Here is a 22,659-nt window from a genome sequence, read left to right as displayed (position 1 = left end):
GATACTTATTTAACCCAACAGGCAGAAGGAACCACACTGAAGACTATCAGTCATTCCTGGATGACCTCTGTAGCCAGTTACATTACTTGCTTATGCTCGGTGCCTGGCAAGACTTCTGTATTTGTGTCCATTTCTGTGAGCATTACTAATTTAAACTGCTCTTCGCATTCTAATTCACTACACAAAATATGCATCTACACGAGGCAATCAATTATATAACCTAGCTTCACTAACAATCTGCATTTTCCAAAGGAATAAATTCTGAATGATTGTTTAACTCAAACTTAAGTCAGTTATACATAAATCATTCTGTAAATATAAAATGTAAACAGTTAAAATACTTCTGTGATGAGCAGCACCATCTTACATGACTATTTAGTAAATGTTCTATATATCTCAATATATCTTTTGTTTAAAAAGTGTATTGAAGCCTGGAGCTTCGGTGATGAAAACTACTGAATATTTATGACTTAAAATGAACCATTGTTAAGATTTCTGCTACACTGATCTCATGGTGAAATGAAAGAGATAAATATTAATTTATACAGCACTACTTCTCCCTCCTTTGGATGGCATATATTGCTCATTAATGCATTAGCTACAGAAATCCTGAGGTTCTCCTACCACTTAATGGTTTTTAGCAATCAGTATTTTTGGTGGAGAAAGAGTAGCTGAAGTTTTGCCCCTATTGCATTCATGTCATTCCCTCTTTGACCCAAAAAGCACTCGAAAAGCACTCGAAAAGCACTCGCCCTAGTAGACAAAACCAGTAAGAACCACAACTCCCAAGAATCACGTCTTATACGAAAGTATAGCTACAGCATATTCAGTTTCCTTTTTGTCAGTCTAGACATCCTGGATACACTTTGTTTTGTGTGTACAAAAACAGGCTACAAGCTAAAAGTAAACAGTTTATTGGCATTGCAATGCATTATTCATGAAGTATCCTTGGGTTTTATGGTGATCACAAGATTTGGCATGCCACAACTCTGCAGAAAACATCACATTACTTTGCTAGGCTGGGTATTTCTGCAGCTTTGAAGATATGCTTTGCTTTCTTATGTTCATAAACCCATTCACACAATGTTATTTTGCAAAGGATTTTTTTTCTCTAAAAAAACTTACTAATTGTTGCTTTTGCTGAAGTATTATAGGCAAGTGGCCAAAATAAAAGAGGATTTTTTTCACTGCCAGCACCACAGTAGTATGCCCAAAACTACAGCTGGCTGCACTGAATTCTCTCCCCCTTCACCTAGACCACAGATGTATGACCAAGCATAAAACTCTGAAGGATATCATGAACAAAACATCTGGAATAAATTCTAATTAAAAAATTGAAAACCTATAAAATCTTAAATAATTCATTATATGGTAATGACCACAACATTAATATGTGCTTTGATAAAACAAATCTTACAAATTCAGTAAAAAAAGATCAGCAGCATAATAGTAAAGCAAATATGCAGATTTTAAAACCACAATAAAAATTATCAGGTTTAATATTTTACAGTTAATTACAGCAAAAAAGTGGCTGCTTTTAACACAACTTACAGTTTGAAATTACAGCACTTTATGATGAATTTCATGATTATTTTTGAAAAAACACTCAAAAATACCACCAAATTTTAAAAGTGCCCTATTAATGACTAAAAGGACCCCCCTCCCACCCCCCAAAAGACCAAGTAGTCATCTACAGCAACCCAGAGGTCCAGCTGAGGTTTCTAGACTGCTGTCTGTATCAGAGGCCAATGTTGGATCTGTTGACATTGAAGACACATCGTTGACAGATGATGATGAAGATGGATGTTGAGAGCCATTGATCATTGCTGCACCTGTGCTATGAGAAACAAAACAGCAAATCAGTTGCAGATACAGTTGCACAGTTCAGTACTTGCATTAGTCTGTCTTTTCCTAATGGTCATTACTTTTCCCTGTTTTGGCAAGTTGAAAGAGATGTGTCCCAATCCATTGTCAAAATAAATAAAACCCACAAGTCTTTAATGTGGGGTTTAATGGATGGTATGTCAAGAACCACAGAACTCACATGGCACAGACAGCTGCCAAATCACAGTAAACGCTTATGGCTGAAGGTTAAAAAAAAAATAAATCACAAAGACAGTAAGATAAGATACCCTAGAAAATGTTGAGACCCTAAGCTAGAATGTATCTACATATTTTGATAAAGAAAGAAGGGGCTTGGGTTTTTTTTCCCCTCCCCTTGGGGCTGGGAATAGCTGGTGCCCAGCCACATCACATCCATTCAACCTCAGATATCCAGGGATTTCTCAGAGTCTGAACTTCAGTGAATCCCAAGCAGAGTGAGCAAGGGCAGTCCAACTTATGTCACAAAGCTTTACCAAGAGTCAGTTAATGGGCACATTCTTCCAAGGCCAGTAAAATGAAGTGCAAAGTACTTCACCATTTTCCAACCTAGAAATCCTGTTTCAGTATTTCCAAGATCTAAGTAGTGGTTACATCTTATCTGAAACTGTACCAGCTACACATTACACATCTAACCAAACTATAGCAATTGAGCACCAGTACATAACAGCATGTTTCTTGAGGACTGAAATGACACAGAGACAATAATAGAGGGATTTAGCAGACTAATAAAGAGATGTCAGCCCCCTATATTCCACTCAAATATACAATACCTCAAAGAGAATTCAAGAGGTTTGGTGATTTAAGAGCCATATTTTTGAGTTACTTTTGGATGTCTTGAACAGCTTTACTCCCTCCTGCCCTACAACTCATGGAGCTTTGTACTGTGCTTTTAATGTAACCAACCTAAAGGGGCTGGTTGGCCGCGTATAACCCCATTCTTGGTTCTCTCCTCCAGGTCCATGACTTCCTTGTATATCAACTCTGAAAATGCAGCGAAAGGAAGGCAAACAATGAATTTGCAACCCCAAGAATTTGCAACACATCTCCTGTTAAGATGTACATTTAAATTTCACAGGTTTATTACTGTTCAGAATTAGTTTTGAACGACAGGTTGTAGCCTACACAGCAACTGGAAAGTGATATAAAAATGTACAGTTCTTTTCTGTTGGAGTTACAGTGGCCTAGCACTCTTGAGAACACACTGACATTGTTCTAAGGTTCTTTCATCCAGGTTGCTTTGGGACCTGAGGTTAAACTGAGTCTTAAGGCTCGCTCAGTTTTTATCATTGGTTTCTTTGGTACAGATAAACTCAATCAGCTGTCTTTAAAGGAAGAGCTAAGAACAAGCCCAGACAGCATTGCCATAACCCCAATGCACATTTGCCACTAAATTTCCTCAGCAACAAAACGTGTAAAAGTCCAGATCACCATGAAATGGAACATAATGTTAGCATATAAGAATTATAATTTCAAGGGCTATGGGAATCTCAGAAGTAAACACCATATTGTTTGAAATACCCTCAGCACATCTGCTTCAAAAGGGAAATAACTTTGCTTGGAATGAGGATGGTAGGAGAATTTCCACAATTCTCCTTATCTCTGCCCTTACAATTAAAACTCAATTTTTAACAGGTCCAATATCCCTTCCTAAACTTTTTCAGTACAAATTATTAGATTGCTCAATGCACTAAACTCTTGTTTAAATGCAACCTTTATAGCCTGCACAGCAATCTGGACTTTTTTCTTAGCACTAGAATCTCTGCAATAAGAGAAGCAATTTCAAAATGAAGCACAAGCTTTACAGGTTACAAGGATGTTCCCCTTATACTTACCATTTTGTACCTTGTATATATGACCAGGACATATAGATACTAAACGAGTACTGAACACTAAAGATCATGCTCTTGGAGGTATGAGTCTTATGTCATACTACAATCCATTCCAAACCTCAAGCCCAGCTACTTTCTCAGGATCTCACAGCTGATAACCATCAGCATCTCCCAGACCAGCTTTAACCTCGCTATCTTGTAAATTACTCACACTCCTTATGGCTTCTTCTTACAAGTCCTCTGCTTGATTTTAAAAGAGCAGTTATTGCTACAGTGCTCTTCATTTGAGAACTAGTCCTTCTAATTCAGACTTATTTTGCTCAAACTCCTGCATCTTTTTCAGTTTTAGCTGTTGGTCCAGAAGAGTTACCCTCCCTAAAAATGCTGTCCTATGGTTTGCAAAAGGTGACTGCAATGAACAGGTCTTTAGTTCTCTACAAAGGTTCAGCACCGCCAAAGGAAAATTTTTGTGTGTCCCAATAATCAAGAAGTTGTGAAGCACTGATCTACTTCCTTGCCATTCCAAGCAGGTAAAGTAAATACTACTAGGTTGCTCAGAAGCACCTCAGTGTAATCACTGGGGCCCAGCCTACTCCCAAAAGCCTTATTTTACCTTAAATGCCCTTCTTACCTTTCCATTCTTCTATCGTGTGCTCCCTCTCATCTAACTGCTTATCTGGTATCTTTGGTGGAGGCTGGAAAACAAAACTCATCATAGAGCAATCAAAAGGGATACAAAACCAGTATAAATGGAAAATTAAATTAACCACTCAAAACATTAACCTATTTTTAAAATACCATATTTACATGATCATATATTTCACTCAGACTTGGCCTATTTTCTAGATGCTACTGCTTTAATGTTCTTCTGAATAAAAAATTTGCTTACCTTACTGTAATAATTAAAATAGAAACCGAGTATGGTAATAGAATAGAAAAATGGTCTGGTAAAAGAGCTCCAAAGTGCAGTCTCCAGCACAAGCAGCCAATTTTAGCTACTTACTGTTAATTACTACATTTGCCATCTAACTATTACAGATCATCAGAATTCTAATTGCTCCACTTACAATCAGGCATCTTTTTCTATTCTTAGTGGCAATCACCAACCACCTTTCTTTTTTAAAAAATGATGCTTTTCTCATAAAATGATATTGTCCCAAAACTAATTTTTTAAGAAAAAATTTCAACTAATCCCTTTGCTCATTAGTGTTAACAATTGAAAACTCAAGATCTTGTATTCTGATTTTGCTGGAACAATAATTTCTAGTTTAAGAGGACAACCAACTATTACAACTAATGAAAATTTTTCTCTTGCCCAGGAATAAATACCTCAGAACCCCATCAAGGGCAATCAAACCACACCGAAGCAAGTGAAGCTCAATAAATTAGAACCCTATATAAAAGATTTCAGATGCATTACTACATGTTCAGATTATATGCAACTGTACAAACAACAGAGATCAGTACTTTAGTCTAAGCTTATTCTTAATGCTGTTTCTAATAAACACATCTATAGATGTCAATAAAAATAATTATGGCTCAGTTAAGCTTCTAGTGAAATGTGCAACAATCTTCTTTCAAGCAGCTCTATCAAGCATCACAACAAGATGGCTTTAGTACAGTACCTTCCTAAGCAGAGACCTAAAATAAGGACTTACAGCTTCTGCTTCTGATGGATCATACCAAACATTGATGTATGGGTGCTGCAGGGCTTCATCCACAGAGATTCTTTTAGAGGCATCTATAACCAGCATTTTTGATAACAAATCCCTTGCTTGACTTGCTGCAAAAATAAGATTTTCTGCTCAGACTAGTGCCATAGATAGAGCACATAACACAGTATTTCAAATCTCATAAAGAAGAGATCCAGAGTAAACAAATTCCAGTTAAATACTGATGCAACCCTCCCATAATGTGAGGTTTAGGAGAATGGGCCATTTGATGGGAAAAAAAATTGAAGAAAATTACACAGGTGGGAAAGGGGTTGGATATGTTTCACTGTACATTTTCAGCATACAGTGTCCCTTGGTATGACATCCTTACATGAAACAGCTCAGCTGGCAGTGCAGCCTTGTCTGGCAACAGGCAAGCACCTATTACCCCCCCTCTGTCATGTACTGTTAGTCACAGAAAATACAGTGAGTAGGTGAGTTAAAACCAGTAAGCTTCTGAAATAACTACAGGATATCTATATATTATGAATATAAACTCCTTATATGCGTCCCTAGAGAACAAAGATCTACTCTGCCTACACAACTTCTATTCCAACCTCCCCCAACTTTTCTCTAAATCATGTTGGCATCTGTCACTGAGAAGAATATAGGTATTTACTTCTCTTTATAAAGACAGCTCCAAGAATAGGAGCTGTTTCATGAAAATATATAAGTGGAGGCAAGCATATGCCAGCACATTCATCCATTCTCATGATATAAATCTTATATACTTAAATCTTTAATGGGGTGATTTTATAGTGAACAAAACCAAGACATTTCTGTTCAGTATATCACAGTTTTACAACTTTTAAAATATACAACACACAGAAGATAGACCTTACCTTTAAGTTTATTGTGTTCAGAGTCAGCAGGAAAAAGGACATCTGGAAAGAGTTTTTCAAAACTATATCCAGCATATTTAGGTCTGTTCTCCACATAAGTTCGGACTGTAGGCTGCAATTTCTTCATAAATTCGGGGCATGGTGTTCCTAGCTGCTCTATAACTTTATTCCATTGATCAATATCTAAGGTTATGCAGCTAAGAAAAACACTGTGCCTGATTTTCAGCTAGAAAGTTATATTAAAACCACATGAAATAACCAACAGAGAAAATACAGAAAATTATAATAAAATATCAAGTTTATCATCACAAATTAGGACTATCCTCTTAGAGAAAACAGTGAAACAAAACAAGACTATGGTAGCGTAGTCAAGGCAATGTGAATTTTACTAAAATAATAACTAACTAGAAAAGGATATACTTCTGAGAAACAGAATATTAAAAGACTCACACAATGCATTAAATGAATTTAAATTAAGGCCTCGTTTGGATTCTGGAGAAGAACTCTCACTTCCTGGTCTGAACACACATTCACAGTAGTGGAGCTACTACACATCACCAAGGCACTCGTGACAATTACCCCATGTAGGTGCTTTGTCCTTTGTTCTCATCTCGATACCTCACCCCAATCTGGGGCAACCTCTTACTAAGGATATGCAACACTGACCACCAGTGGGCACACAAAGGATGAAGTCTGGGCCCACACAGGTCAATGACAATATTGTCAAAGACTTGAATGAAGAAGTTGAAGAGTTTCAAGGATGCATAAGGAACATCTTAACTGAAAAGTCTGCACACTGTAAAGGGAGATTGACCAGTTCACGGCAGAAGAATTTAATACATGTTACTGAACAAAAAAAGTAACATTTGTCTCGGGAATTCCTAGTTGCAGATGGTTAGATACCGGAAGAGAGCTCATATAAAATTTTATATACCCTTATCTCATTCATATATTCTCCTCAATTTTATTTTCAGCTGCCATCAAAGACTGGATACTGGGCCATCTAAATCTTCCGTGGGTTGTAGTAGGGCTTCTCTTCTGTTCTTAAAACTTAATAACAGATCTTTATATAAGGATTTTCAAGTTCTACAGAGTTTTAGTACAGGCCTTGACAAAAAAATTATTTACACTGTATGGCATTGAGTGTAAATTGAAAAGCCATGCTAGCAGACCAGATGCATAAAGCAAAGCATGGTGCAGCTCATGCAATGACAGAGCTGTGTGAAAGTAAAGATGCCCTTGATCTCCTCACTGTGTCTCAAAATCTTGACCCCATCTCCACCCCTAAATGGTACTTAACAATTTTTAAACAGTAACCTGCAGCAAAAGCAGGAAATATTTCTGATGGCATCTAAAAAACTTGGTCTGTAAGTACTAGTAAAACAAATAAGATGTCAAACACCAATTATTTCCATTAATTTTAGGGATGATCCAGAGGTTTCAGTTCTGTTCGTTTGGAGTGGACTCTTTGCCTGAAATAGTGTTCACAGGACAACCCATATAGACACCACCAAGCCATTCATGGAATAGAAAGACAGAAATGCCAGGTATTTCTGAAAGCTATTTGCAGGATCATTTCTGCATACATAAATAAAATATAAAAAATATAAAATTCCAGAGTGTAACTAATGAAGATGATCAGGAATTTTTTGTGAACATTTTCTTTAAAATGCAAAGACTAATAACTGCTAACACACTCAGATACTAAACAAGATTAGTAAGTTATTACATAAAAATAACCTCCAAAGTAAAAACCAATGCATGTGAACCAGTAAAACACCATCTAAAAATAAATAAATAAATAAATTTGTCTTAAATGTGACAACATTCAAAAGCAATGATAGGCACTAGATTAAACTGGAAAAAGAACAGAGAGGAAAAAAAAGAAAAAGGAAAAATTAAAAATAAGTCTGTTTGCCAAAGTGGTATATAATGAACTTGCACTTTGAAAAGGCAGTTGAAAACCAGTATTTTAAAAATTAGAACTACCTTAATCTGGAACTATATAGCTGCAGTATCTTTTGACCTTTTACAACTACATCCTAGGCCAAAGGTAAGGATACGATCTGTACCAGGAAATAAAACACCACCTTTGATCATTTCTCCCATGATGCACCCAACTGACCAAATGTCAACTGAAAACAAAATGCAATGATATTAACATAAAAGATAGTTATTAAAATAAAAGAAATAAAAATATTCAGACACACACATACACATGAAGTGACTATAAAAAGCATGTGTAATGTAATGAGTGAAGGTGAATGTATGCTAACTACAGGACCAGCAGAGACTATGTCCTACTGCTAGGTGCAGCCTGAATATAAATGAAGTTCTTTTTTTTTTAATAAGTGTATCACAAGAAAAATCCATGTTCATTTAATAAAAAAAAAATAAAATTGTACAATATGCATCTTCATGACACAACATCAATAAAAAGGTTAATCACTTCCTAACTAATTCAACCTGCTGCAGCAGCACAAGGATACAGTCCCTTCCTGGAAAGAGGATTTTGTGGCAAACCATTTCGCCCATAATGCACCCCACAGACCATAAATCCACTATGTTTGTAGCACAAAAAGAAGGAAAAGCAAAGCAAACGGTCATTTAAAATTAAAAGAAGCATAACATGACTGCATCCTATAAACTGCAGAGACAGCACAGGAAGAAGAGCAAATCTTTGTATTAATCAATGAAAACACTTTAAAATACACCATGTGTAAGGATTAGCTTTTAACTGTCTCAAATACAAGGCAGAAAAACATCCTTTTGTTTAATATAGTGCTAGAGCAAGAGCTTGAGCAGAGAGAGAGAGAGACACACATGAAGCAGAGTAAGGTCCTTCTCCAAGCTCTGAAGCTTGCAAAGCTACCTCCGCCAAGAGACCAGATTCAAGCACCAAAGACAGCTTGATTTCTTGAAAGTAATTCCACTGTAGTTGTATGAATAATTCTAAAAGCAGCAAAGTAAATTGACCTGTAAAAATATTGCCTATTGAAACAGTTCATGCTTTTTAGAAGAATTAATTAGGTATTACATAGAATTAAAATTTGATGTCAAGTATTTCCTAAAAGTCAGATTACCATGCATCTCTCTCTCACTTTAAATAAAAAGCAAACAGAATCAGTAAAAGATCACTTAGAATTTTAGAGGATCAGTTAATGACAATGTTAGTATGCTCCTAGAAGATTTTCAGTTGAAATCATTTGTTTAAAGATATTTCTCCAGTTATGCTGAAATAACATCTTATACAAAAGAAAAACTCAAAAGCAATTTTTTTTAAATGAAATATGCATTTTCTACATTACCTTAAAATAAATTACTCAAAAGACATACTTAGAGATGCACAAGTTTACTTTGTAAAGGTATGCCAATTTCTTTTGCAGTTGCTTTCAGAGGTACTGTTAACTCTGTATGCACAAGTTTTCTTGAAGTCATAATAATTATATAATTATGAATACTTTTATATAAAACATAACACTGCAATTTCAATTAAGCAGGTAAGAAGGGGATTTAAATGAGAACAACTGTATACTAAGAATCACATGTAAATGTTCTGAAGGAGCTCAACAATGTCAAGCAAACAATGTTGCTTACTGAAAATATTCCTTCTCCCTCATTTACAAGTTCCTCTAAAATAGTATCTCAATCATATGACAGGAGATCTTAGTTGTGCATATTAATAGGTCAAAATTAAGGGCCTGGTTCATTTAAAAATGATTGTCAATATTTTATGATTAGTGTTGTTTTTCCTTTAAAAACCCTTTCCAAATATTTAAGTACATATTATTTGGCTCAGAGACCCAAAGATTTGAAGCCAAATTTTTCATTTGACTTTTTAAATAAAATTCTGAATGTTGACTTTTTGACCCACAAATCAATCTTCTGCCAGTCCAACCCAAAATATACCCAAATCTGTTGTAATCAGTTTGTGTCCAACACAATAAAGTTACCAAAATTGAGATGTTTTGGGGTGTTCTGATTTGCTGCTTTCATTAAATCAAGAAGTCTCTAACTTTTTTTATGAAGTTAAACTAATTTGTACACTGAGGACTGCTCCTGTGAATACTTCTATAGAAGACCAAGTAAAATGAGTAAAATCTCATTACAGATTTGAAAATATTTTTAAAAATCTAATGCTGCCATAAAGAGTCCATTGTACTCTTAATAACCCTGTTTGAAGTGAACTGTTTTCTATAACTCTAGGAGAAAAAAAAACATGTGAAAATTAAGTTCAAACCCAATTTACATAATAGGAAACTTAAAAGTAGTTGTTTCAAAGGGTTTAGGGCTTTCCTTGCTTTTCAGTGCCTCCTTTCTGATAATCATGCACATAACTGTGCATAAATCTAAATATGTTAAGGTACATGTGCATGAACAGTTTTGGTGTCCTTCAGTTCTTGAGTTTCATTTCTTGATTTTGCAAAGATTGGTTTATCAATATGATATACCCAAATCTCCTTTAGTAATAAACCCTGTGCAGAAGTGAATTCTATATAATCAGTTTGGCATCTTTGCGAGTTTTAAAACAAGTATTTTGGACGTGCGTAACAAAAGAACACTACTCTCAGTCATCAAAATATAAATTGCAATCCTCCCACATCAGTTCAGCAGGGTGCTGAAACTGCCAGATGATCCTGCAACCATTAGTTAACCATCAATTTTCAATATTTAACTCTATATCAAATAAATTAACAGTTAATTTAACTATTGGTTTAAGGGGCTATAAGAGGCATCCATACTAACAGGTTGAGGCCTCTGGACAGCCCATGGTTTCTATTCTAAGTGCATCCTTGATACCTGTCTCCTAGTCATGGGAGCTCCACAAACTCCTCAGGCGGCGACTGAGAAGAATAACAGCCTATGCATACAGTGTAAATGGTCTTTTAATGAGAACAGTACATGTGGAAATGCAGACTGTCTTCAGACTCAGTCCATAGATTTACTTTTACATTCTCCAGAAGTGTCTGTCTAATTTCAATGACCATGTATTTGGCTGTGTGAAGACATGACAGTTCTTCAAATGAAAGTAAACTATTATTTATGTTCTGCTGCACAAACAAGTCCTGTGTCCTTAGGAACAGGATTGTCACTATCATGACAGGATACTCTGGAGCACAATCTATTTAACACTAACAATAACCTAAGCAACATTTTAGTGGAAAGAATGTTTCACACTTCTGCAACTCCCAATTACTTACTATTTAAGAGAAAAATCTAAACTGGGCAAGCTAAATTAGAAAGCTTGTGATTTTCATTGCATCAATTCCTCCTGTAAGGCAGCTGCATGACTCAAAACTACAGTTTTAGGTACTTTTATCTAGTGTCCCTTAAATGGCCAATGTAAAGTCTTGGGGGGAAAAAAAAGACAAACTGGCAAACCTAAAAACTTTAGGAGTAAAAAAAATAACGTGCTGTACTCAACCTGTGACTTCTAAATCACAGGAAAAACAACCAGCCATGGAGACCACTTGAAGGAATGTACCTCCTCTCATTCATGTTAACGATCCAGACAGAAATAAAACCACAGCCTTGCAAAAATGATCTACTCTCACTCCTTTGAGCTGCCTTCTTTCATTGTTAACACCATTCACACACAACCTGAAGTCATTGGTTGTGACTATGTAGTTGCAGTTGCCAGGCAGGTTTGCAGACTATATTAGGAATCCTGAAAGGCAGAGCAAGCCCCAGTTGTGTCAGTAATGTGAGGAGCCACACCTCACATCCCCAGGAGACAGCTCACCAAGCCTAAAGCAGCAGGGCATCTCAGCGCCTTGCTGGTGGATCAACAGAGGGTTTAAAATACCTCCAGTGACCTCTGGGCACTGTGCCTGCCTGAGCTGGAAACAAGGGAGCTGACTGGCCACAGTGACAGCAGATCAATGAAATGGCAGCAGAATCAGGGCTGCTACAACAGGAATGCAGGAATGACACATCAGTTTGTTTTCCCAACTGGCACTGGTTGTGTCATTGAGAAGGTGCAGTGTAGTTGATTGTGTGTTTCCCTCAAACGACACAGCCCTTCCTTATTTTCCTGCAGAAGACAGAGAGAGACAGACTGGCCACAGAGCAAGTATAAAGAGAAGGGAAATGTGTGCAAGCAGAGTGACAAAGTAAAATTTCCTTGGAATTTGTCATGGACCTCAAGGAATCTATGATGCTTCGTGACAGTACTCTCTGTATTCTTGTCTCAAGTATATTACTGACTTCAGCAACATTAAGAACTGAGTGCAACAGGTTTAAAGAACACGGGTTTTAATTAAAAGAAATGCCACAGTAGGTAGTCTCAGTTTGTTTGTTCCTCAGTAGCCTTTATGTTCCCTACATCCTAAAAGGCTATATGGAATGTAGTTATTTAATGTTCAATTTAGTACACACATCTACTGATGAATGTCAATTTACATCTTCACCAGGAATAAAGTCAGGTGAAGGTCTATCAAGGTACATGACATATCAAGGAAATATATTTCCAGTTCTTATGGATGTCACTTGTTATTTAAACTTTTAAATAAACAAGGCCCTCAATTTCTTCTCCTATTAAATGCAAACATTTTCTAATGGGTTGAGCTGAATAAACAATTGGTGTATCCAAAATCTGCATTTTGATCAAAAGACTAATTTATAAAATTTCTACAGCTTGAAAAAAACATTAACATGTAAAATGTGGTGTGCCAAACAAAAAAAAAAATAAAGCTATGCCAAAGAAAGACTATATTTGCTGACCGTTTTCTTTGTATCCCATCCCTAGGATGACCTCTGGTGCTCTGTAGTAACGAGTCACTACATAAGGCGTCATCATAAAACTAGTTCCTGCAGTTCTGGCCAGTCCAAAGTCAAGAATCTTCAAAGTGCAGTCTGACTTTACTACTATATTACTGGGCTTTAAATCCTTTAAAAAGAAACATCATATATGACTGCTAAGACAAGCACAAAGTACTCTGTGGTTCACATTTTAAAAATATAATTACTGCTAACATTATACCCCACACATACAACTTGGTTATTGCTATAACTGCAGGTTTTTTTCCCCTTGCATTAATTCATGTGCATTCAGCAGACTACAGAACTAATTCCTTTATTGTGCTTGTAGATTTATATAGCAATTAGAGAAGGAAAATACAACCAGCATTACAAGATATGTTAGCAATGTCTGAAATAAATTGAGGTTAGTAAGAAGTGTTAGCTCTGAGGAAAGGTCTAGAAACTGCTCACTGGAACAGTGATTATTACTATGATGCAGAACACAAGTAACATAACAATTGCTGAAATCATTTGATGTAATAATCATCTTGATACAAAAATTATTAGAATTATAATATGAATGTAAAAAGTAAAAGGTTTATTTGCTAGTTGAGGTTACATTACCTCTTTCGAATCAATGTTTCTCTGAACAGGAAGGAAATCCCCATGCCCACATAGTTTTAGTTTCCCATTTAGGATTTGGTTTTATACTAATTTTGGCAACTAAACCTAAAAAGGCACCACTGAAAAACTGCCAAGAATTAACACAATCATTATATTGCAGTGAAAAATATAGAGTGGAGCACTGATATAGCTTCAGATCATCTTAGTTAGAAATACAGTAACTATTCTTTTCATTTGAATCCTATTGACAAGTGGCTTTACAACATCTGTTTATACGGACATTACACTGGCATACTCCATCATCATATCAGGAGGATCTTACACACATCTGAATGTCACAGAGCAAATATTACAAACAGAGTAACTTCTGAATAACTTTACAATCATAAAATGATTCACAGCACACAGGCCAACACAGATAAGACTTAGATCCTTCCTGCCTACACTCTACTGGATTAATGAGAGAAAAACCTGAGATACGGCAGAGGACTCCAGCATTTGAGCTGCAGGCATTTGATAAGTAGCAATATCTGTCACTGTTTTACAGAGACTTAAAATTGGCTATCTGCAAGATTTATGTAGTTTCAGCAATCTCCTCACAAAGCTAAGAAAACTGCATTAAAGAGAGAGGAAACCACAAAAAAGAGTTTCAGAACAACAGAATTTTAGTGAGCAATTAAAAGTCTTGCATACATACATATTCATACATGCACTTCCAAAACACTTGCACAAGGACTCTGCAGACAACCTTGGCTTAAAACATTCTCACACACCACAAATTAATTCAAGTTCTACAAGGCATTCCAGTCATTTTAATACGTATGTTTCAGATTCTGCTACAGTCTTGTTTATTATCATCTTTATTTTTGCACAATTCTATTATTTTCAGGATGTTCATTGCAAAATCCCAGGTGCATGCTTATGGTATTAACTATACTCATCCTCCTCAAAGCTGCAGGATTAACACTCAAAATGTTAAAAGATCTTCCCTTTGCACGAGAAAAATCACTACGAGGACAAAATGCAAAAGCTGCCCCTCCTTAATTTCTGAACACCATGTAGCTGTCATGAAGCCTAGGATCAAAATGATGAAGGCCAGACTTGACTTAACACTGCATTCAAATTCATGCAGAACCCACATCTCTTATGTTTTAAATAAACACAAACTCAAAACTTCCTTTAAGAGTGATCAAGTTAATTAGGCCGTATAAATATATCCAGAACCTATAGCAGATGTGTCATTGAACCTTAAAAATGTAAAATGTCAGTGCTTAGAAAACAGATTTTTCATAGCTGTATCCCCATTAACCAGACAGGGAGACAGGGACATCTCTGGAGGGTAATTCATGGCTTCTTTGGGCTTTTCCCTTATTAACAAAAGATTTGTGAAGGGCTTCCATAATTGGGCCCCTTTCTTAAGTACTCAAAATCAGGCAGAATTCCATGTTTCAGAGCTCCCATGCAAGACTAATGAGACACTCTGTGTCCCTCAGCAAGTCAGCGAGGCACAACTCTGAAACGCTGATCATTCATCCCCCTGAGATTATGAAACAGAAGTGAACGTGTACTTCTACACTGGCTGGAAACTGCCTCTCTGCAAAATGTTTGCCAACGTCTGTTAAAATCAGTGTAAAGTTACAGTCAAATCTTTACAGAGATTAAATTTTTACCCATTGATGTGGCACCTAAATATACCCCCTACAACTTTTCCAGGGGAAATTGACTGAAATTCGCTTTGTGTTTGATCTCTGCTTCATTCCGTGCCTCTAGTTCACTAGGAAAAAAACACCTATTTCTATGGCAAGTACTAGCCAGTGCTATAAGACACATACACAGATTGCTGTGGTTTCAGTCATGTAGCAAGGTTTGAAAAAGTTACTGAGATGCTGAGAGTCCCACAGCTGTGTTAGAAGCTTAAGAACCCAGTTAAAAAACATGTGAAACTACCAACACCAAAAAAGCTTAAAGCTTTAGAGAACACTAAAGTAGTACACTAGATTTGTAGCCAGAATGCTCCACAGGCAGCCACAGTAGTGCAGGCTATGTTTAAGGAGTTTCAACCAAGTAATTAGCTTTGAACTTTAAGGACAGTGGTGCTGAGAGCCCAAAAGAGGGATACAGAGTTACTGCTGCAACCACATGGTCCACGGAACATATGTCTCTTTTCAAGCATGCCCTCCTTGACTTCCGAGGTTTTGTTTAACTTGTTCCACAGAGAAACAGAATTTTGATACTTTACACCTTGAAGTGTAAAGGCACAAGGCACACAGTGGGTAATGTTCTGCCTGAACGTACTTAATCTTCTAACAAAGTCTGAGAAGAAGCTGTCAGCTGAAAATCTACCAGGAAGACATGCAAGTGAAATGTATCTGCACATGTCCTTCAAAAGCATTCATGCATACACATGGTACTATTTACACAGCAATTGTACCTGTAGTCTCTTTGGCATCATTTATCCCTGAGCAATATGAAGCATTTCAAAGACTTAACCTGTGTTTACAGAGGTAGGAATTCTATCCTCAAAGCAATCTTTACTCCTGCCCAACAACTACTTGAGTAGTGACTCCTTTTCTAGAAATGTACAAATTTCTGTGACTTCTATAGGATCAACGTTCACTTTGCAGAAGTAAAAACCATTCTGAAAACAAGAGCTGTTTCAGAAGGTCCCTTGTGCCTGCACTAAGATCCACAGAGAGATATTCATACATTACCTACTCTGGGATGTCCATACAATATGCCATTTTTCCAAATCTAAAAAAGACCTAGGAAAACCCATAGCAATTAACTTGCATACCTAAGTATTGAGGAGACCAGGAAATGTGAAGCTGCATACAAAACAGTTATTTCAAACCCACAGGCACATGCATTAGGACACAAAGGGCTGCATAATCTCAGTCATATGCAACATAATACCCCAACACTGGTAAGTGAAGCAACCTTGTTTTCCCTGGCATTCCCATAATAATGCAAGAAGTCCACTGATTTGTCTCAATGCCAAGTGCAGACCAAGCAGCACCAGGTACAATGTCTGGTTGTAGGTGATGCTTTTCCCTACTCTTCCTCACCCATCTCTTTCAACACAGCAGTTCAGGGAAATCGCATGCAAGAAGCTTCACCTCTGCTCCCTGAGCTCCTCACTGGAATGAAGCAGCTGATGAGTACTAGAACTAGCTGAGCAAAAGGAAGCAGTGTTTGGCCACTCAAACTGTATTTTCTATTCAAACAATTGTCCCTGTTCCCCTGGGGGTAAAGCAGCAAACTGAACAGGCATGTCAGACTGCCAGATCCAGCCTGCAGGCCATTCAACATCCCACTCACAGTGTGGTGAACCACTGACCTGGACAAGCAATTGGACAGCAATTCCTGTGGTGTTGCCTATGGCAATCACAAAATTGCTGTGTTTATCATCCATGAGGAAGACGATATGATAATGATTGAAACTAACCCACACGACTAAGTTTAATGAAATCTTCTGCATCCCTTCAGAATGGAAAACTTCTCAAACCCTCTAAAAAAGTAACAATAAAAATGTAGTACTGTAGAAATACAAGCTTACCATTTCCCAAACTAACAATTTCAAACTATTTAAAAAAGTTGTAACTAGACAATCTCAAGCAATTTTTACACTACACACAATTGTATATAAGATGTTTAACTTGAGCAGGTAATCTTAAATTCAAAATTTCTTGACTGGATTGTAACATAGATGCCATTTAAAAAGCAGTAGTCAGTTTTGCCTGTGGGCAGTCTGAGTAAATGCTTTGTGACAGACAGGTGTAATGCAAGCTCCACTTACAGGTCTTTATCATCTGCTTGTATCATGATTTCAAGTACTTATTCATTACTCTGCTAGTTCAAGATGAGAAATAAAATTGGCAGTTCCTTCTAAAGATGAGATTTCAGGTTTGGTTACCAAAACAATAAAGGCAGAGATGCTTTCAGATATTCTTTCCTGCCATGACTACTAAAATAGAACATTACAGAGGAGGTAATGTAACTCACTGCAAAAATCTTTTATTTGCTCTGTGCAGATTATCATCAAATCATTCAAACACTCAAAAGGTTCATTCCAGAATCACCCTGCAAAATGGTAAGTGTGATGATTTCCTTTCAGCTTTCTCTCTCTGCCTATGGGACAGGCTATGAATCACCTTTTGTGATCCTATTTCTGATTTTTTTTTATCTTTTAAATACTCAAAGCAAAACCAGGTGCAATGTAAATTACACACAGTTTAGTTCACTTACCCTATGAATAATTCCAGCTGAATGAAGATGTTTGATACCACACAGCATTTGATAAAGAAGATAGGACATTCGTTCATGGTCTAGCTCCATCTGAATCACTTGGCAGAGATTTGCATCCATGAGCTCCATCACAATGTAGCTTATGAAGAAAAAAAATAATCAGATAATACGGCTATTCTATTGTATTTTTTCTCTTGCTCATCCTTTGGCATGAATATTTTGAAAATAAATTCTCAGATTTAGTTCAAATTAGACTTACACATCTTGAAATTCTTCCAGGGATTTTTGTGGTGTGAACACATTCAGTAGGCCGATTATCTGTCAGAAGGGGGAGAGGAAGTGTAATTGCATCACAGAAATAGCAAAGATGCAGTCAACTTTTGAAAACTGGTAACTATTACTCTGATATGAACCTCCTAGTATGCTCTGAGGCTCAAGATGCTCAGTGGCTCAACCAGGCCTACCATGTTGTAGCAGATACTAATGATTTTAGAAGGAGTATATAAAGACACTCTGTGTGCGTTAACAGGATGACATTCAAAGCTTAAAACCTAAGAAGGTTAATCAGTCTTCCCTTCCTCCTACCTTCAGGTTGAAGAGATCTGGTAAGATTTCTATTGCATATGAGGAATAATAAAATGAAAACCTGACAAAGGCTCCCTAAGAGATACCACTTTGCCACTGACAGAGGTGAAGAAAAAACTTAATCCAAATGGACAAACAGATTCTTAGAGCTGATTTAGGACACTTCCCAGTGCTAAGAATGGATGGGATGTGCAGAAACAAGCCAAGATACTACTCATCAAGAGTCAGGAAGGCTTATAATAGTTTATCATCATACAAATTATGCTATTAGGTGAAACTTCCTTCAGAGAATCCATATAAGCCAACCCCATCTGAGAAAAGTTATAAGATTTTCCCAAGAAGCTAGAAGACAGAGTAAGTTTTCTATGACTCCCTACCTCCCTAGCAGCCATCTTCCTGATGGGGGATTAAGAGGGAAAGTGAGGAAGACTGAACACAGCTGTCTCTGAAGGAAGAAAATGGCCAATACCAGCCTTTTGTAGTTCAACTCAATAAATTTATCACTTATTCTCTTCCCATTTCTGTGATCTGGTCTACTGCACAGCTTCATAAGCATAACACAGTTACTGTTGTCACAACACAAGATTCCAAACTCATTCATGCACCAGGAAAAAAAAAAAAGAAAAACCTATTACAGCCTTTTTTTTTTCCTCCTATGTGTCTAGCAGCAGCAACAGAGACAAGGATGCACTTACCAATCATCCTCCTCTTATCTGACAGCTGCATGTAAAACATAGCAATTTAACACTCACTCCCTTCCTGATTTTGAAGTGGGGGCAGGTATTAAAACCAGTAAATAATAGCTCTTCTGATATATCCTTCTGTACTTATCATGGAGATACAACCATGCAATGAAAATCTCTCCTGAAGTCACTTCCTTTTACAAAGAATAACCTTCTAGTTAAATCTTTAACATTTGGAGCAGGACAAGGATGTTGCACTCACGTTTTTGTGATTAACGCACTTCATAAGAACAAGCTCTCTGTAGGCTCTCTTAGCATGGGTTTGGTTCTGAAACGGTCGGCTTAACTTCTTGATTGCAACATTCCTTTCAAGGATGGCATCATAAGCTGCACTGTAATTAAAAATAACATTATTACATCTCTACCCAAGGTCCTTTAAGCTGTGGCAGTTGCAACCTTTTTCATATACTTTGAATCATGTCTGCAAAAACCCCATATTTCCAGTGTTACTCGGCTTTAGGGAGTGTAATAAAGCAAAGTGCTCTCGTATGCTGAGTGATTCAAAATTTAAAAGTATTTCCCAGCTTCAGAGTATTAACACATGACAACTTCTACAAAATACTGCAGGATTTCTGCTTCCAAAGATATTGAGTTCTTGCCACTCACTGGCACCCAGGAACAGATTGCCTAAACAAGATCCAAAATACTTCAAACATGAAAAGCACATCCATTTTACACAAAATCTTCACACCGAAAAGAAGGGAAAAGAGTGGAAAAGTAGGTTATATAAAGGTCCCATGCTTTCACTTATGTAGTTGCTTAATATCCTGATGACAATGAGAGCATCAATGTCAAAACAAAAAGTCTTAAGAAAGCTTTAACATCTAGATGTCACTGGCTTTAACTTGGTAAAAAGAAAGAATAACATTTTGATTGCAGACTAATGTCAAGATTGTCATATGATTCAGCGACACAAGCTGTTTAACTGATGAAGACTGTTACTGGGGACAACTCCCTTACATATCACATTTCCATGACAGGAAGGCTCAGCTTGCTTTTCCTGCCAGAGCTAATACAACAGCTGACTACCACCATGCAGACTCAGGAAATATTTATCAGTTACTAAAATAGTCTCAGCAGGGAAAATACTGTTTTCGTGTCTCTTATCAAGAAAGGTACTCAAACCTAATGAAGAACATCTGCCAGCAAACAGCAGCATCTATTAAATCGAAGGAAAAGAAAATGGGAACAACAGGTACTGGTAACTTTCTTTGATTTACATTTTCTACTGTATCTGGAATTCCTCCACCTGCCCCCAAGACAAGGATTATCTTATGAAAGAGCATTCAAGAGGTGGCCAGGAAAGACTGCCAACCTGGGACTCCTGTACTAGTATTTAAATTTCTGCATCCCCAGTATATAACTGCAGCCTTAGAGCCTGTTTCAATATTAGGCCAACTACTTAATATTCTTCCAAATCAAATTGGATCTATTAGTTTGGTTTTTTTTTAAAACCAACAAATACAGATTAACTAAAAAAAACCCCAACCCAAATCACAAGAATTGCACCATATCTCCTTCAGACATGGACAAGATTTAACTACATGAGCACTCCAGTCCTCCTCAGGGCAAGCAGAGAGGTTTAACTAAAAAGGCTTCCATTGTCACTACCAGCAAGTACAGAATGTCACTAGAGTAATTACATGGTCAGTTTTTGGATCTTAGCTTTAAGAAAATAGGCAGTAACATATGACTGGCAATCAGAAGGACAGTTATAACATCTAAAGCTTTTGCTGGCATTTCTATAGCAACTAAACAAACTTGTCAAATTACTGATTACAAAACTAAGTGAAACAGACTCCTAACAAACCATTTCAAGAAGTACAAGCATCTACAAGCAGCAAATACTATAAAGAGTATTTCTCACTTTTGTTCCACTGCAAGCAGTGTGGATTAGGATTCATTTCTTTATCCAGGTTTTTTCCCCCCATTAATTTACAGGACTCAGCATATCTGGCTGAATTTACACAAAAGGGCATTGACTCAGAAGCTGGAAAGGACACACACCAAAAAGCAACAGCAATAGCCCTTGCTAAGGACAAATGACCAACAGCTACCATCACTGTTTTGCCTGCAGAAGGTAGTTTTCCACATTCTTGCTCAGTGACACACAACACCTCAAGAACCCCAAAAATTCTGTTAAGGAAAACTGAAGGAACGCTTAAATTTTAAAGACACCTTACCATACTATCCCTTGTGCTCCTGATCCTATTGGTTTCAAATTCTGATATCGTTTCAATACAGTGAAAGTAGAGTCTCCAATTTCAACGCTGTAGAAATTGTTGTCACGCTTGCTCCTACTCATGACGGCGACTTAGTTAGTTCAGTTCATCCAAATTTCGCTTCTGGCCTATGAAGAGACAAAATTTGAAAAACTAAGATTTTACAACTGTATGTAATCTGACAAAAGGCAAAATTCCTTATAAGACACAAAAGATACTTCCCAAGAAAGTCCCACACTAAAATGTAAGTTATTTTTCATGTCTGCAGGAATGAGATAGCATGTGTTTGAAATGTTTTATTTTTAGGAGTGTTCCTAAGATAAGATTCTAGAAGGGCGAAAATAACAGAAAGCCAAAAGTGAATGGATGGTAGCAAAAATCTTAGGTGGGAATGACAGAATATCAAAAGGCAGGAAGCTACACATCATCCAGAGAGCTCCAAGGGTCCTACCATCCCTTCACACATTCACATACAGCAAGGGAGCTGCAAGGAGCCAGACACTCTCCAGAGGTCCCATCCAACCTGAATTGTTGCATGAGTCCATAAATAAAAGAGTGACAAGTCCTCCAGATATTACAATCATCAAAATACTCTTGGTCACAACTACCAGGAATACCTGCCACTGATGTGGAAACACATACAGTCAGTCCAGGACAGAGAAGGAAAACTGGCTCGTCAGAGATCTCACATATGAGCTCCTATGAATAAAAGTAATGACCACGGAAAGAGAGAACAAGAGCAAGAGAAAAGGATGTACATTTCACCAAAGTCCCCTCATATTAAAAAGAGGTAGGCTTACTGGAGGGACCCAAAAAGCCTAATTTCTGAGCAATACGTGACACCATCCCCAGCTCTTTCTTCCCTATACCTTTTATCACTAGAGCTTTGGATTCTGCCACTTTCTCAACACTCTGTTCATAGATGTATTTGCACACAGTTTTGGAATAAAAATGCCCAACAGACATATAATGACAAAAAAACCACCCTGAATTAGGAAAAAGAAAATTTATTGCGGATGGTATTAAATCACCCAAACAAATTTTTGAAAATCAGAAAACAAAGAATGAAGACAATAATTCATGTAATTTTACATTTGTTCATCATCAGCTGAGATAAAAAAACCAAAACGGGATCTTGAGTTTATCCACTAAAAATGTATTAAGATCAAGTGACGCTGAACAATGTAGGATTAGCTGGAACAGCTCAGTAAATAGAGGTCTGCTGTTTGGTA

At 37.0% G+C, this 22,659-nt stretch overlaps 1 protein-coding gene across 3 annotated transcripts; it reads right to left on the bottom strand.

Annotated features, from left to right (window-relative positions):
- Window positions 1–901: 901 nt before the first annotated feature.
- Window positions 902–22,154, bottom strand: MAPK8 (mitogen-activated protein kinase 8). Of its 3 annotated transcripts, none has more exons than XM_029958458.1 (12): window positions 22,045–22,154; window positions 21,389–21,555; window positions 19,408–19,537; window positions 18,137–18,195; window positions 17,878–18,016; window positions 12,991–13,156; window positions 8,757–8,828; window positions 6,268–6,450; window positions 5,372–5,496; window positions 4,345–4,408; window positions 2,788–2,865; window positions 902–1,832 (listed from the first exon to the last, which is right to left on the bottom strand). In XM_029958458.1, exons 2-12 carry the CDS (start codon window positions 21,508–21,510, stop codon window positions 1,687–1,689), a joined length of 1,284 nt encoding a protein of 427 aa, XP_029814318.1. In that variant the 5' UTR covers window positions 21,511–21,555; window positions 22,045–22,154; the 3' UTR covers window positions 902–1,686. The 3 variants fall into 3 exon arrangements, with proteins under 3 accessions (XP_029814318.1, XP_017924616.1, XP_029814319.1); XM_018069127.3 differs by lacking the exon at window positions 8,757–8,828 and adding an exon at window positions 8,331–8,402 and having other exon boundaries at window positions 22,045–22,151; XM_029958459.1 differs by lacking the exon at window positions 8,757–8,828 and adding an exon at window positions 8,331–8,402 and having other exon boundaries at window positions 902–1,837; window positions 22,045–22,146.
- Between the last annotated feature and the right edge of the window lie 505 nt (window positions 22,155–22,659).

This window comes from Manacus vitellinus, unplaced genomic scaffold (assembly GCF_001715985.3).
Source record: "Manacus vitellinus isolate BGI_N305 unplaced genomic scaffold, ASM171598v3 scaffold_15_pilon, whole genome shotgun sequence".
In the NCBI taxonomy this organism is placed as follows: domain Eukaryota; kingdom Metazoa; phylum Chordata; class Aves; order Passeriformes; family Pipridae; genus Manacus; species Manacus vitellinus.
Note: the sequence above shows the minus strand (reverse complement) of the source record. Positions and strands in the feature narration are given on the sequence as shown.